The sequence below is a fragment of the Erpetoichthys calabaricus genome, chromosome 4 (genome assembly GCF_900747795.2).
Source record: "Erpetoichthys calabaricus chromosome 4, fErpCal1.3, whole genome shotgun sequence".
Classification (NCBI taxonomy): domain Eukaryota; kingdom Metazoa; phylum Chordata; class Cladistia; order Polypteriformes; family Polypteridae; genus Erpetoichthys; species Erpetoichthys calabaricus.
This window is the reverse complement of record NC_041397.2, coordinates 249,580,673-249,594,181: the sequence shown is the minus strand read 5'-3', so window position 1 is coordinate 249,594,181 and position 13,509 is coordinate 249,580,673. Positions and strand designations below refer to the sequence as shown.

The 13,509-nt window shown below is 39.7% G+C and overlaps 2 protein-coding genes across 2 annotated transcripts in view; one reads left to right on the top strand and one right to left on the bottom strand.

Moving 5' to 3' along the window:
- Positions 1 to 13,509, bottom strand: part of rpl31 (ribosomal protein L31) — an 810,223-nt gene that overhangs the window by 330,841 nt on the left and 465,873 nt on the right. The window lies entirely within an intron of this gene.
- Positions 1 to 13,509, top strand: part of LOC127527439 (phospholipid scramblase 2-like) — a 39,173-nt gene that overhangs the window by 17,931 nt on the left and 7,733 nt on the right. Inside the window, exons 4-6 of the mRNA XM_051926194.1 lie at positions 2,361 to 2,491; positions 3,524 to 3,566; positions 12,221 to 12,441. Coding sequence (XP_051782154.1) covers positions 2,361 to 2,491; positions 3,524 to 3,566; positions 12,221 to 12,441 — 395 coding nt within the window. The remainder of the gene's footprint in view (positions 1 to 2,360; positions 2,492 to 3,523; positions 3,567 to 12,220; positions 12,442 to 13,509) is intronic.

Below are 13,509 nucleotides of genomic sequence, written 5' to 3'. Positions count from 1 at the left end.
TTGATGTGGATCTTACATGTTCTCCCTGTGGCTGCATGGGTTTTCCTCTAGTTTCCTCACACAATCCATAAGATATGCTGGTTAGACTGATGGATAATTCCAAATTGGCCCTTTTTGAGTGAGTGTATGTGCAAGTGAGCCCTGCAATCAATCGTTAGCCTGTCCAGGGTGGTTCTTGATTTGTACAAAAAGTAGCCAGGATAGGAGCTGTCCGACTGTAATCCTAAATCAGTTTAAACAAGTTTGAGGATGTCATGTTATATTAATAATAACAATAATAATGTTATCTTAATAGATTGAGCTCAAAGTGATGGTGTTCTTGCCCTTATGATCAGTCAGTTTTACTCGTTATTTTCTTACTTTGCTAAAATAACCACTCAAACTGATTGGTAAGAGTTGCATCTCATCTAGATAAGCATCTGATGGAAAAGCCGATAATGGAGTCTGTCAAGAAACAACACAGGAATGCACAGCACAATTCTGACCCCATGGGAGACAGACCACGTCCATCTCTACATTTGACATTTTACCATTCCATCCAGTCTGCCTCCGCTTTTTATCTACCCTGTTGTAAATATATTTAAATTAAAATTTACAAGGACAGGTGGTTTGTTTATACAGTATTTTAAGATTATTCATAGCCAACAACCTTTTGACATATGTCAGCACAATTCCAAGCACACAGTTGTAAACATATTTGTAGGAAGAACCAGCAGGCCAAACCACACGTCCAGAGACTGACGCTGGGGCTGAATATGCAGTTTTGTGTTTTACACTCCAACATCTTAGCCATTTAGTAGTAGTAGTTGTACCAGTAGTACTGTCATGTGAACTGACTGGAGTGAAATTCTTACTTAAATGTCCAGTCGATATGAAACACATATCCACTTTCAGCTCCATGTATTAAATGTCCTAACTTCCTGTTATAAAATGGAAAACACAAATCATCTTATCCAATGCACACCTCACTCCTGTGTCCATACAAATTGTTCAGTGAAACTGTAAGGGCCTGAAACCTTGTGGAAAAAAAACCTTAGTTAGTAGAGTCATTTTATAAACCACTATTAAAGCAAAGATTGGTGCAGAGGGTACCTCGCAAATCTAGAAGCCTAGGCTCGAGTCCCCAGCTTGGTCACCGTCTGTGTGGAATTTGTTTGCTCTCTATGTGGGTTTAGCTGCAGGTACTTACATTTTTTTACACAAACTAATACTTTTCAGACCAACTGGTGACATCCAACTAGTCATGTGTGACATTCATAGCTACTCCTGTCCACACCCAAGGGTGCAGAAACAGGCATTGGGCCCCCTGACACCTGAATTAAACAATCCAGTCCAGAAGAATTGGGAGCAAAGCAGAGATCAATGTTGGACAAGGAGCCAGGCCATTAGGGAGTGCCCAGCTACACCCTGGAGCAATGAAGATCACTTGCAAGTGTTTGGAATTTGGAAGAAAATAACATACGACACAGGGGGAATGTGCAAAATACAAACTTACTCCCCTGTATCTGTGAGACAGTATTGCTAACCACTCTGATAAACAATGTGGACAGAATCAGAGGGGGACTGATGAAGTTGCAAGTTCTATGGATACCTGGCATTCTCAGTATTGAGGGAGTGAAGCCACAGTGGCCTGGCAGGATGAGATCAACTGAAGACACCAGTTTTCTGCTAATGGCCCCAAAAATGACCATAGTGTGGGGGTGGTTAAATGTCAGAAGAAAGAAAGGCTAGGGGTGGGAGATAGAGAGGGAGGAGGTGACAACCATACTGAGATGAGCAAATGAGACACCTCAGCAGAAGACTGGGTTTTTAAGTGAAGATAGGAAACTGTTTTTTTTTCTTTTGTCTCATAATTGTGTACTTAGTGTTCTCCCTATTGCTGATCCTACATGTCCCCATATGTTTTATTTTTCATGCTATTTTTGAGAATGGGGCTATTTAATATACAGTAGGGACATGTGCTTGGAGATCAGCACTACATGTATTTACAAGGTCAGTCTAAGAATTTCTGAACAGTCTCTCTGCCTTTCCTTGAGAGCCAGGCTTTAGGCTCAACTTGGCTGCTCTGATCATCGTGTGAGATTTCCTTGTGCTGACATTACTGGCATACTGACGTAATGCTAACAAGTGGAGTAGGCAGAGCTGCACTGCAGTGAACCTTTTAGTGACATCAATATATCTAATTAAATCTTTGCAGTATTTCATTATACTTCTTTAGGAAGTCAGCAGAGCATTGAAGTGCACTTTTGCTTTAAACTATCCATATTCATTGTTATGATGAAATATTCTACTGAGTGAGTGATGAGGTAATAATGCAATTACAAAAAAACTGAACTTATTGGACATACATTGTTTTTAAGGAACCATAGATGATAATCGATTGTCCCAGACACAGTCTGGTGAAGGCAGAGGTACCTGGAAGCCAGTGGAGTGGATGGAAGTCCCAGAGGTATGGGACAACTGTACCTCTGGACTGGAGTACCTCAGTCAGGTAAAGTGTCCAAGAAAGATTGAATAACATGGTTATTATATACTACTATTATATATACTATTATTATACTATATATATAATATACTATTATTATATACTACTTCTCCAACTTGCCTCAAGAGGTCCCAGGACTTGAGTTTTCAGTAGGGTCATTGTCTGTGTGGAATTTTTATATTATGCCTAGGTTTTCACCAAGTACCCAAGTATCCTCTCACAATCCAGATATTCATGTCAATTGGCAACTTCAAATATATGTGGCCATTTATGGTGTTTTTCTACTTTTTGTCTTCTTTTTGAGGAAATGGACACTTCTTGAACCTAAGATAGAGCACAGCACACACATGGATCCTGCAGTTTAGAAAACTAAATATTAAGTTTGAGCCTGTGTGCCACAGGTGCCACGTTACACAGTTGATAGATACCACCTCTGCTTGACTTTGGGTTTATTAAACAATAGTGCTAACCTGCAGCATTGCGTTGTGCAGGATGAAGCTCTATTTGCTATATTCTGTAGCATATGAACTCTCAGGCAAATTTGTTATAATCAAAAATATTCCTCGAATTGCCCCCTTCTAAATTTGTTCTGGTGCTGACCCTGATATAACAGGTTATTAAAATGGACGGATGAAAAGGTAAATAAGAGCATAAAAACAACATGCCATTGATCCCAGTGTAGCTCATTGATCCCTATCCATCTAACTTTTGACATTTATGATAGTTTGCAAGATTTGAATGCCCCAAAATACTAATATCCATCACACGTCTTGGTATTTTTTTCCACGTATATATAATTCTTTATATGAAGAAAAACATGCACCTGTGCCTCCATGTTTTTATTTATGCACTTATTTCAATCTATTAGCCAGAATCCACTTTGCTAATTCCCTTTATAAGTTTGAAGACATTAATCATGTCGTCTCTTAACCTCCAAACTGTTTTTTCTGTATTGATTGTATAATTTTTGCTTAAGGGAAACTTTACTAGGTGAACACTGTATTCTGTTCATGATCCATTTCATTGTTTGCTTTATAGGTTGATCAAGTTCTTCTGCATCAGCAAAGAGAGCTAATAGAAGGTTAGTAACTTTTGATCACTAAGTGGAAGACATAATAAAAAAGTAAGCTATGAGGTTTAAAAGTGGTAATTGAAGTCTATCTTTACGTTGTGTTTTTAAACAACATGAGCCCTTTGATTTGAATATCCTCTTGGGAATGTTAAAGTTAATTTCAATTAATCTTAGATTTATAGAGTAACTTTTAATATAAGCAACATGACTACAACATGAATTGAACAAGGCAGTACATTTGTACATGTAGAATAACATTTTATATACACAGATGATGATATAATGAACACCTCCACCAACTGGGCAGGTAGAGGGGGAAAGCAAGTGTCAGTTTATGAAACCACACAACATTTGCCCGCAGCTTTCAAGTCCTGAAGTCAATGTAGATAGATAGATAGGTACTTTATTGTAGCTCTAGTCAGAAGAAAATATGTACAGGAGGTTGGTCTGGTCTAACAACAGCAAATAAATATTATTTCATAATATTCAGCTCCAGAGATTTCAATTAGCACCAAGGGTTCTGTCATACTGTTCTGGCTGCTGTTAACATGAACATCCCATCCATGCAAGTCACTGTGCACAGGGAAACAAACAAATATGGTAAACATCTACCCTGAGGAAAGATATGGCCAAGAATAAAATTCCGCACTTCCATCATACATCCATGTTGCCATAAACATACATCAGAAATGTGGAAGGCATGAGATCTGAAACTGGAATCTGCTTCATCCAAGGGGACGTGTAAAGGTAATTAAAGGGTACGTCTGGTATTTTTCAAGTCAAAGTTATTTTTCATGTTCATGGTGTGCATTACTTTGTCAAAGGAAATTGTGTTTTAAAGTTAAGAGTTTTTGTGTTAATTTTAAAAAATACCCTGTCTGCTGAGCAGCACTGTGGCACAGTGGTAGCGCTGCTAAAGAGACTAGGGTTTGCATCCCAGGTCCTCCCTGCTTGGAGCTTGTATGTTCTTCCCAAATCTGTGTGGGTTTCCTCTGGGTGCTCCAAATACCCCCACTGTCCAAGGACATGCAGTTTAGGTGAGCTGGTGACACTAAATTAGCTCTTATGTGTGTTTTATGTATAAGTGTATGTGTGTGTTTGCACTGCAATAGACTGGTGCCCTGGCCAAGTTTGGTCCTTCCTTGCACCAAGTGCTAGCTAGTATAGACTTCAGACCCCCATGGTCAGGGTGAGAAAATAATATTTCATGATTCTGCCTGTTCTTGCAGTTTAAAATGAAGTTTATGGTGCAAACATAAAACTTGATGAACATATGCATTTTGAAGCAGCAACGTTTTTGATTTCAGAAAGCATGCTTTCTACACTTATGGAGTATTATGACAATAAAACATACATTGGAGGTAATATATTTTACCAAACAGTCTTGGTAAAGATAAGATCCTGTTCACTAATCCATTCACAATGGTCATTGTGGGTAGAAATTTTGTGCACACACAGTAAGGAAGTAAAATAGCAAAAAACTGTGCATGTTCCTGAAGCTCACATTTCACTTCTACTAAAAGGGCATAACTGGATACAAAAATAAAGGGAAAACAATCAGGTTTAAAAAGTTTTAAAAACTTTGCCATGGGGCCATCATTTTTAGGTGAGGATGTGATGCATGATTACAACATAAATAAAACCCACATTTTCAATTCACAGTAAATAAGCCCAAGAGTGCATATGTAACAGACTAGAGAAACCAACCAACTTTCCATTCTTGTTATAGCTTGTAGGTACGACGTGAACGACCCAACTGAAGAACTACAGAAATATGTTCAATGAGTTTGTGCCATTAACTATTCCAAGAATGGCTACTTGCAGACTAAGAGGAAAAGAAAAAGTGTTCATGATCACCTGCTTCTGAAGCCCACTAATGTTTTCCATGTAAGTCAATGCAGTTCAGCTGAAAGTGAAGCGGGGTAAAGAACAGAGCCTGTACAGATGAGTAGTAGCTCTGATGTTTTGTGGCACCGTCAATAGTGCTGCTGCTTTGCAGGTCACGTGTTCTGGCTTTGAGTCTTGTAGTATCCAGTCATTGTCTCTGTGGAAATGGCACAGTCACACCGAGTTAGTATGAAGTTTCCTTCTACATCCCCAAAGACGTAAAGGGTTAGAGCTAATTGCTGATTCCAAATTAGTGCAAGTGGGAAGATGGATGTGTGTATGTGTGTGTGAGTAGGTAGAAAATGATGGTTTATTCATCTAAATCCTGAGAACAATCATACCATTAGTCCTTGAATTATTCACAAATAACAATGGCAACAGTAGCATTCACGAAACAAGCTACAAGAATCAGCCAGACGAAGAGCTCAGTTGGACTTCTTTTAAAATTGCAGAACATCAGAAATATATGCTGTATGACATTAACAAGGATCAATAATCAAGAACATTCATTCCTTGAAAATGGACATGTTAGGTAAATTGAAATACATTTTTTCATGTTTATACTAGCGGCTTCACTCGCCAACCCCCCAGGCCTGTGCTACGTGCCAGCCACTTCGCGTCTCTGCCGCTCGTGTTGTGAAGAGGGGGGCTGAATGCACCCCAAGGAGACGCGGTCGCTCCTCTGAAACCCCCTCTTAAACGGTGATACAATGGGAAACGCATACAGTTTTTTTTTACCTCCTCTTTGCTCGATCAGCTGCTGGATTGCTGCTGCTGTCGTGCCGCGTGATCTGCATCTTGCACGGAGCTTTGAACATTTAAAAGCCTGCACAGCAGCTGTCCTACTCTTTGTCTTTTATTTCTGGCCCCGGGTGTGGTTAAATCTCTTGGCACAAAGTCTCGTCTCGCAGGATGTGAGTTCTTGATATTTTTTAGTTTATAAGTTAAAAATGGAATAAGAATCTGAAAATCTAACAACATCACATTAAAGTTCAATAAATTCTGAAAAGAATGATACCAAACATACTGTATATATGTAGGTTTTAAAATAAGCCAGATTTAAAGTATGACTGTGAAAAAATACGTTCAACTTCAAAAATATCAAACTTATCCTTTTAAGGCTTTTTTTCATGTTTGCTCACGATTCTGAATCTCTAGGGAGTCACTTTTTTATAAATAATTCTTTGCTTAAAAATATACAGTAATTTTTTGAGGCAAATAAATCATACTAAAGCTATCTTTTAATACTTTTAAAAAGCTAGACCTCACTGCATATGGTTCATCAGCACATAATGGACAGCAAAAATGAATGTTCAGTATAAAAGCAAGAACATACTTGGTGTTAGTTATGTTTCATACCCTTTCTGTGTTTGAGAATTTGCCATTGGTGTCACACATGTTGCTGCTCTTTCTGTTCCCTGAGGATTCATTATGTATCATGTACAACTATTGCTGGCAATCCTTTTGTTTTTATTTTACTAATCAGATCAAATGTTAATCTAAAAATGTCTAATGTATACAGTACACCAAGCTCATCCCTTGTTAAAGCAGATTTCAAAGACACCGGATACTGTAACATTTACAGCTTACATAGCTGATCGTATTTTAAACATTTGAGAAACCACAGAATATCTGTGTGCAGTGGTCAGGAGTATTTAAAGCTGCTTTTACGTGCATTGTATACTGAGTTGGGCTGCACAGCGTAAGCCTCCAGAGGTTTTTTGTCAGGCATTTGGTCATTTTCTCTTTTGATTTTGTCTGGGAATCTGCAACCAGGAGAATGTGGGTTTAATATTCACTGTGAGAAAATGCAACTAGCATGCTGGGAAGGAAAAGAAAGGGAGGACTGTGCTCTTTAGTGCCTTGAGCTTCTGAGCCAAGTAAAGAGCTTGCTGGGTTTCAGTGACACACTGCAAAGTCCCAATGGACGTTAAAGTCCTTGGCTTGTGTGAGTGAGCAGTAAATAAATAATTTAATGATTTCTTCTTTATTTCTTCTAATTTCTTTTTTATACAAAATGCTCTCAGTCCCCACTGGTCACATTATAAATAAAGGACCAAAAACAGTGATTGACAGATAATTTCGTTATGCTTTTATTAGTCTGTCACTCCTATTCCTCCCCACTCCCTGTGTGTATGAAGGAACAAAATTAACCAATTCAATCTGCCTGGATGGAATTCTAAATTAGTCAAAGTGGTATGTGGAGAAATGGAGGCAAAGTGGATAAGTCAACTAACAGCTCCAGGAGACTGGATTTAAATTGGAGGACCAGGCATTGCCTTTACAGAGTTTGCACATTTTTCCCATGTCCGCTTGGAATTTCCTTCCACTTTTCAAATAAAAGTAACTTAGGTTAATTGGCATCTCTAAACTGGCATAATATGAGTGAGGGTGCATTTGAGCTTACACATGTTCTGCAGTGTATTGGCACCCCAATTCAGGTTTGGTTCCCAGTCTGCAACAGGTTCTGTTACGATAGGCTCTAAAGACCGACCGGGGTCCCTAAACTGGATTAGTCAGCTAGAAAATGTGCTGATGCAGTTTAATGTAAATAAATGTCAAAAACTGCACATAAGTAGGAAACATATTTGATAGAATTAGACAATATGATGGTCTGGAATAAAGAAAAGCATAAAAAAAGAATTAGTGGATTTGTCATAATTTAGTGGTTCATCAAATGCTTAACAGTAATTTAAGCAACAACTATAAGTCTGTAATTTCAAAATGCTGCTGAACAAATCAAGCCACAATAACCTTAGCAACTACTTCTAGCCTCCACTAGGGAATTCCCAGATTGAGGGACATAATACCTCCATCATGTCCTGGGCCTGCCCTGGGTCTTCTGCCAGTTGGCTGTACCTCACAAAGGAGGCAGTCCAGGGAGGATCCTAACTATATACGGAAACCACATCACTTGGTCCATCTGCTTTCAGTGAAGAAGCAGATCTACTCTAAGGTCCTCCTATATTATTGAGTTCATTGCCTTGTCACAAAGACTGAGCCCAGCCACCCTTCTCAGGAACCCTAATTCAGCCATTTATACTTGCAATCTCATTCTTTCAGTCACTACCCAGAGCTCAAGACCATCAATGAGGCTGGAGATATTAACCGACCAATAAATGAAGAACTTTGTACAAGGTCTCACATCACTCTTGACTACCACAGTCCAGTACAATATCCCTAAAACTGCAGCCACTGTATGTGTTGGTCAATCACACAATCACTTCACCTCTACCATTACTTGTAAACAAGTCCCCAACATACTTGAACTTCTCCATGTTGTGTAACTATTCAAGAGAACTGTTAAAGTGAAGAAGACTAGGACAGGACCATAACCTCAGATTTGAAGATTCCAATTTTCATCTGTTATGATCACACTGAACTGAGAACTGTTCTAGTGTGTGCTGAAGATCTCAATCTTGTAAGGTCAAGAGAACACCATCATCCAAAAACAGCAGAAATTCATCACTTAGGTCCTCAAATTGGATTTTCTCCCAGATTTGGCCTCTCATTAATATCCTGTCCTTGAAACTCACAGCCAGGAGATGATACAAGATATACTTCAGTTGGACAAAAGCAGCCCCAGAACCGAACCCCATACTCTTGAAACACCTGCCACAAGATACACAGTCATAAGCTGGACAATGTAGTAAGACAATATTGTCAAATTTCAATGCAATCGTAGTGCAAGGTCAAAGAGATGGTCCACTGTTCCACAGCCAGTATGCAATTCACAGTGATGCTCCTGGATCTGAGGTTGAACTCTTAGACACTCAGTGCCCATTCTAATAATGTGGCATAGGCTTTCCTTCATGTATGATGGTGCATATCAAGGTGTCTTCATGTGGAAAATATACAACAGGTCACATTTTTAACAGATGCACTGTGCTTGCATCTATTTATGAATGAGGGTCATAAATGGAATTGATCTGACTGGTGTGCTGCAGATTACATGCATTATTGCATCTGCAGAAAAGCGAATACTCTTTGTTTTGCACTAACAAAAAATGATTAAAACTCCAAAAAACTCTTTTTAGTGAGTAGCAAATTTCAGGGTCAGTTTCGCAAAACTGTATTAAACTGAAACTTGTCTGTTTCCCCCATTACTACTATGAACAAGCATGTGTCTTCCCAGTCCAATAACAATTCATTTCTCAGGTTCAGATCAGGTGGGTCGTTGCTCTCAATCACTCATTAGCTCCCAGCATTACTGTTCTGGTAGAATCTCTCTTTGAGTTAATCAAATATATTGTGAGGATCATTTATTCTTGGTCTGCCTGTCACCCACTGCATTTGGAACAAATTTCTTTTGAGTGGCATTGTTGGGGCATGGGACTCCAGGAGCTAAAGGCCCTGATTTCAGTGGTTCAGCTCCTGATTTTCAAGAGCCCATCATCTTCAATTGACATGAAACCCCACAACAGAAATCCCGCTCCCTCCCATCTCTGACTGGTGCAAAAATCTATGCAGGAATCACCTGCACCCCTGCACTTCATCTGCCACATGAGAAACTCTCCCCCGCCATTAGATCAAACCTATATGTAGAACTAGCGGCATAATCGGGGGGGGGTTGGGGGGGGGCTAAACCCCTAAACCCCAAATAAGTGCTAAAGCTAACAACACGCCTGAAGCATATACAGTATCGTCAGTGAACATATAGTAGCTCTGTGGATTATTGAAGCACACAAGCTCTCTCGCCATGCCATTATCACAATCTTAGGAGAAGCTCACTGGAAATTTTCTCTTAAATTTTCAAACTGTTTTTTTCTAAAATACTGCCAAGTTCATAGTGTAAAACACAAGTTTTCTGCTAATATGCATCGAGGTGCACGCACACTGCCATGAGCCCGCCACAGGGAAAACAAAAAAGGTTGTAAACCGGATATGGACGCAGGGCGCTGGGCGCATCGAGGCGCATGCGCACTGCCGCACTGCAACGAGCCCGCCCATAGCTAACAACACAGCCACAGAAAACACAGAAACGAGAAGGTTGTAAACCGGATGTCACGCGCACTGCCACACTGCAACGAGCCCGCCACCTGTAAACTAGACTTGCTCTAATTCACTGTGCCAGTAATGTAGATCACATAACGGTCATTCAGTTTGGCGCCTGCCCCAGAGTCCAGAGTCAAACGCAGCGGCGTCCCAAAACGCTGCGGCGCCCGCCCCAGAGTCAAATGCAGCGGCTTCCCAAAACGCAGCGGCTTCCCAGAGTCAGTACGTGACGCCCAAACAACACAACCTGTGAGCTACACTTGCTCTAATCCACTGTGCCAGTAATATAGATCACATAACGGTCACAGACTCTAACCCAGTGGCTTCCCAGACTCAATGGCTACCACACGAACACCACAACCTGTAAACTGAACTTGCTGTGCTCCACTCTGCCAGCAGTCGGTGTCAGCAAAGGCAACGGAATCACATCTCCACAAAACGAGACCGCTTTACTACAGATATGCTTATGTAGTTAAATGACATTTCCCCAGACGCACCCACCCTCCATGATATGTCATCCATCCAGATATCGGACGGAACAGAAACTGATTGCCATTCTTGGATTTCCGATTCGCTAGCGAATCGCGGGCTTACTTGTATGCACATAAACTGTATATGATTAATTTAGTGCTTTGTATAGTAGAGTTCAAATGAGCCAAGACTTTTAGAAACATGTGCTCATTGATTTTCCAAACTCTTGGAGAATGTCCCAGTTGAGTAGGACACAAAGTAAGACCATGTGCTGGACAGAACACTAGTTCATCACAGGCTGCAATCACTCACACATCTACATGCACTTATTCTGGGCTAATTTTGAGTAGCCAGTCAAAACAATCTGTGAGTTTGTGGAGGGAAATAAAGCCTCATAAACTCCACATAAACAGAACCTAGGCCAGGATTTGAATCCAGGACTAGGAAGTCATTTGGCAATAATAAGGATACTATCACACTGTGCTTGAATGAGAATATTCTTAGGACCAGTTTTTATATAAGACGACATGTTTTCAACTCCATAAAATTATTTTCTTGTTTTCTCAACATCTATTTCAGTATTTTATGTGCTGAATAACATGTGACATGTCAGAGGACGCATGGAGGAATTCGGCTTCATCACCCCTCATTTCTCATTTTGGCAGCTAATTAACAAAGAGCACACAGGATTAAGAAAAGAAGCACTGCACAAAACTAAATATGAAACACTGAACAGATACGATGTTGACTCCAAAGTGTGACAAGCCCTCTAACCATTCAAAAAGTCCAAAACACTCACTTTCCTTTTTTTTCAACACCATCCTTTCTTGTTTGTGGGCTTTGTATGAATCATGCTTTCAGCTGAGTCCTCCATGGCCATTGACACTCAAAAACACAAGGGTCCACCCATACAACTGGTGACTCACTAGGACAAAACCAGTGTGACTCTGTTATAGTAATGTGAGGAGAATTGTTGGAGAACTTAAGACCACTTGTGACTGAGCCACTGGGGGTATCACACTACACGGCTGGAGGAAATAAGCATGCGCTGTCTGCAAGTCAATGTGTTAAGATTTTGTAAATAAAGGCTAGGACTGAAAATCAAAGGGAAACGTTGTGTAGTACTGACTTCCACAGCGCTATTGATACTTTTGTTATCAAAAAATATATAAAAATATCAACATATTTGTAATCAAATCTAGTTGAAATACACTTAACAGGTGAGTCATTTTTAAATGTTAACTCACTACAAGATTTAAATTTGTGCATTAAAACACAAATATTTGTTTTTTTCTTCTAACATTGCACAGCTTTTGACAGCATGTCTTGTACAAGAAAATTTCAGCTTAAAAACTCAATGGGGAAGATGATGTACTTTGCAACTCAGACAAACATCTACCAAAGTGCGAATTTCCGTGGCTACCAGCAAGGTTTTGAGATGAATATTTATGACCACAGCAAGAGAGAAGTCATCCACCTGATCCAGCCCTTCATTTGTTCTTTGATATTTTGCTCATGGAATATACAACAGGTAATATTTAACTTTCAGTGTGGTGTTTTTTAATTAATCCAGATTGATTACTAAAGCTCTAGAGTATGGGGTATCTTTATAATATGTACCCCACATAACTTAACCTAGCCATTACTTGTCAAATCGAATCACATATGGAGTTGTAGAGGTGGAAGAACCTAAGATGATATGATCTTCCTTTAATCAGATCAAAGTCAATAGCAGGTTACATTTTGGAAAGGATCATGAAAAGCTAGATGAGAAATAAGTAAGAATACCTAACAGCCTTTCAGATAAAGCAGACTTATTCTGTTGTCTTGATTTCTAAATATGTTTTTTATATACATAAATGTTTTTGTTAAATTGGTGGCATTGTGGGAAGCATCGCTACTTCAAAGACCCAGCATCCTGTACCCCACTCTACTTTCTTCTCCAAAGCTATCCTAAGGGTCAACTAGGACCCTGTCCTACTTGTCTCTTGTCAAACCAAAGCACAATGAGATCTGGGCGGACAATACCCACCTATTTCTAAGCAATTTATTGGTTACTGATTATCCTAAAAATAGAATGCTTCTAGATAGCTTCTTGGCACTTGATTGTCTACCAAAAGCATACATTACATACGGTTTAGTTGAGCCTTAATCACTGAGTGGGAGTCAGAGCTTAGCTGACTGGGGTGAAGATTCACTGATATGCAGAGTATAAGGATACAGCAGGCAGAGTACTAAGTCAGTCTGGATTTAGTACAAGGTGGGCAGAAATTCTTTTTGGAGTTTAGTTTTCAAATTGGCAAAAAGACAGTAATTACCATATAAACCTATAAAATGAAAATAATATTAAGGAAAACAAAGAATTTGAGTATGTAAGACACCAATACTCCAGATGAAAGGATGCAATAAACAACACCTTAATGGAATTCAAGTGCATAAAGCCAGGTGCAAGAAAGCTTTTGGTAGACAGTGTAACAGACACCTGGGATGCCTTCGTAAGGGAAGGTCCAGGGAAAGGAGCTTCTATGGGGCAGCACCTCCCCAGGGACCATAGAGAGCAGCATCCCTGGCTTGCCTTGGTGCCACGGGTTTGGATCAT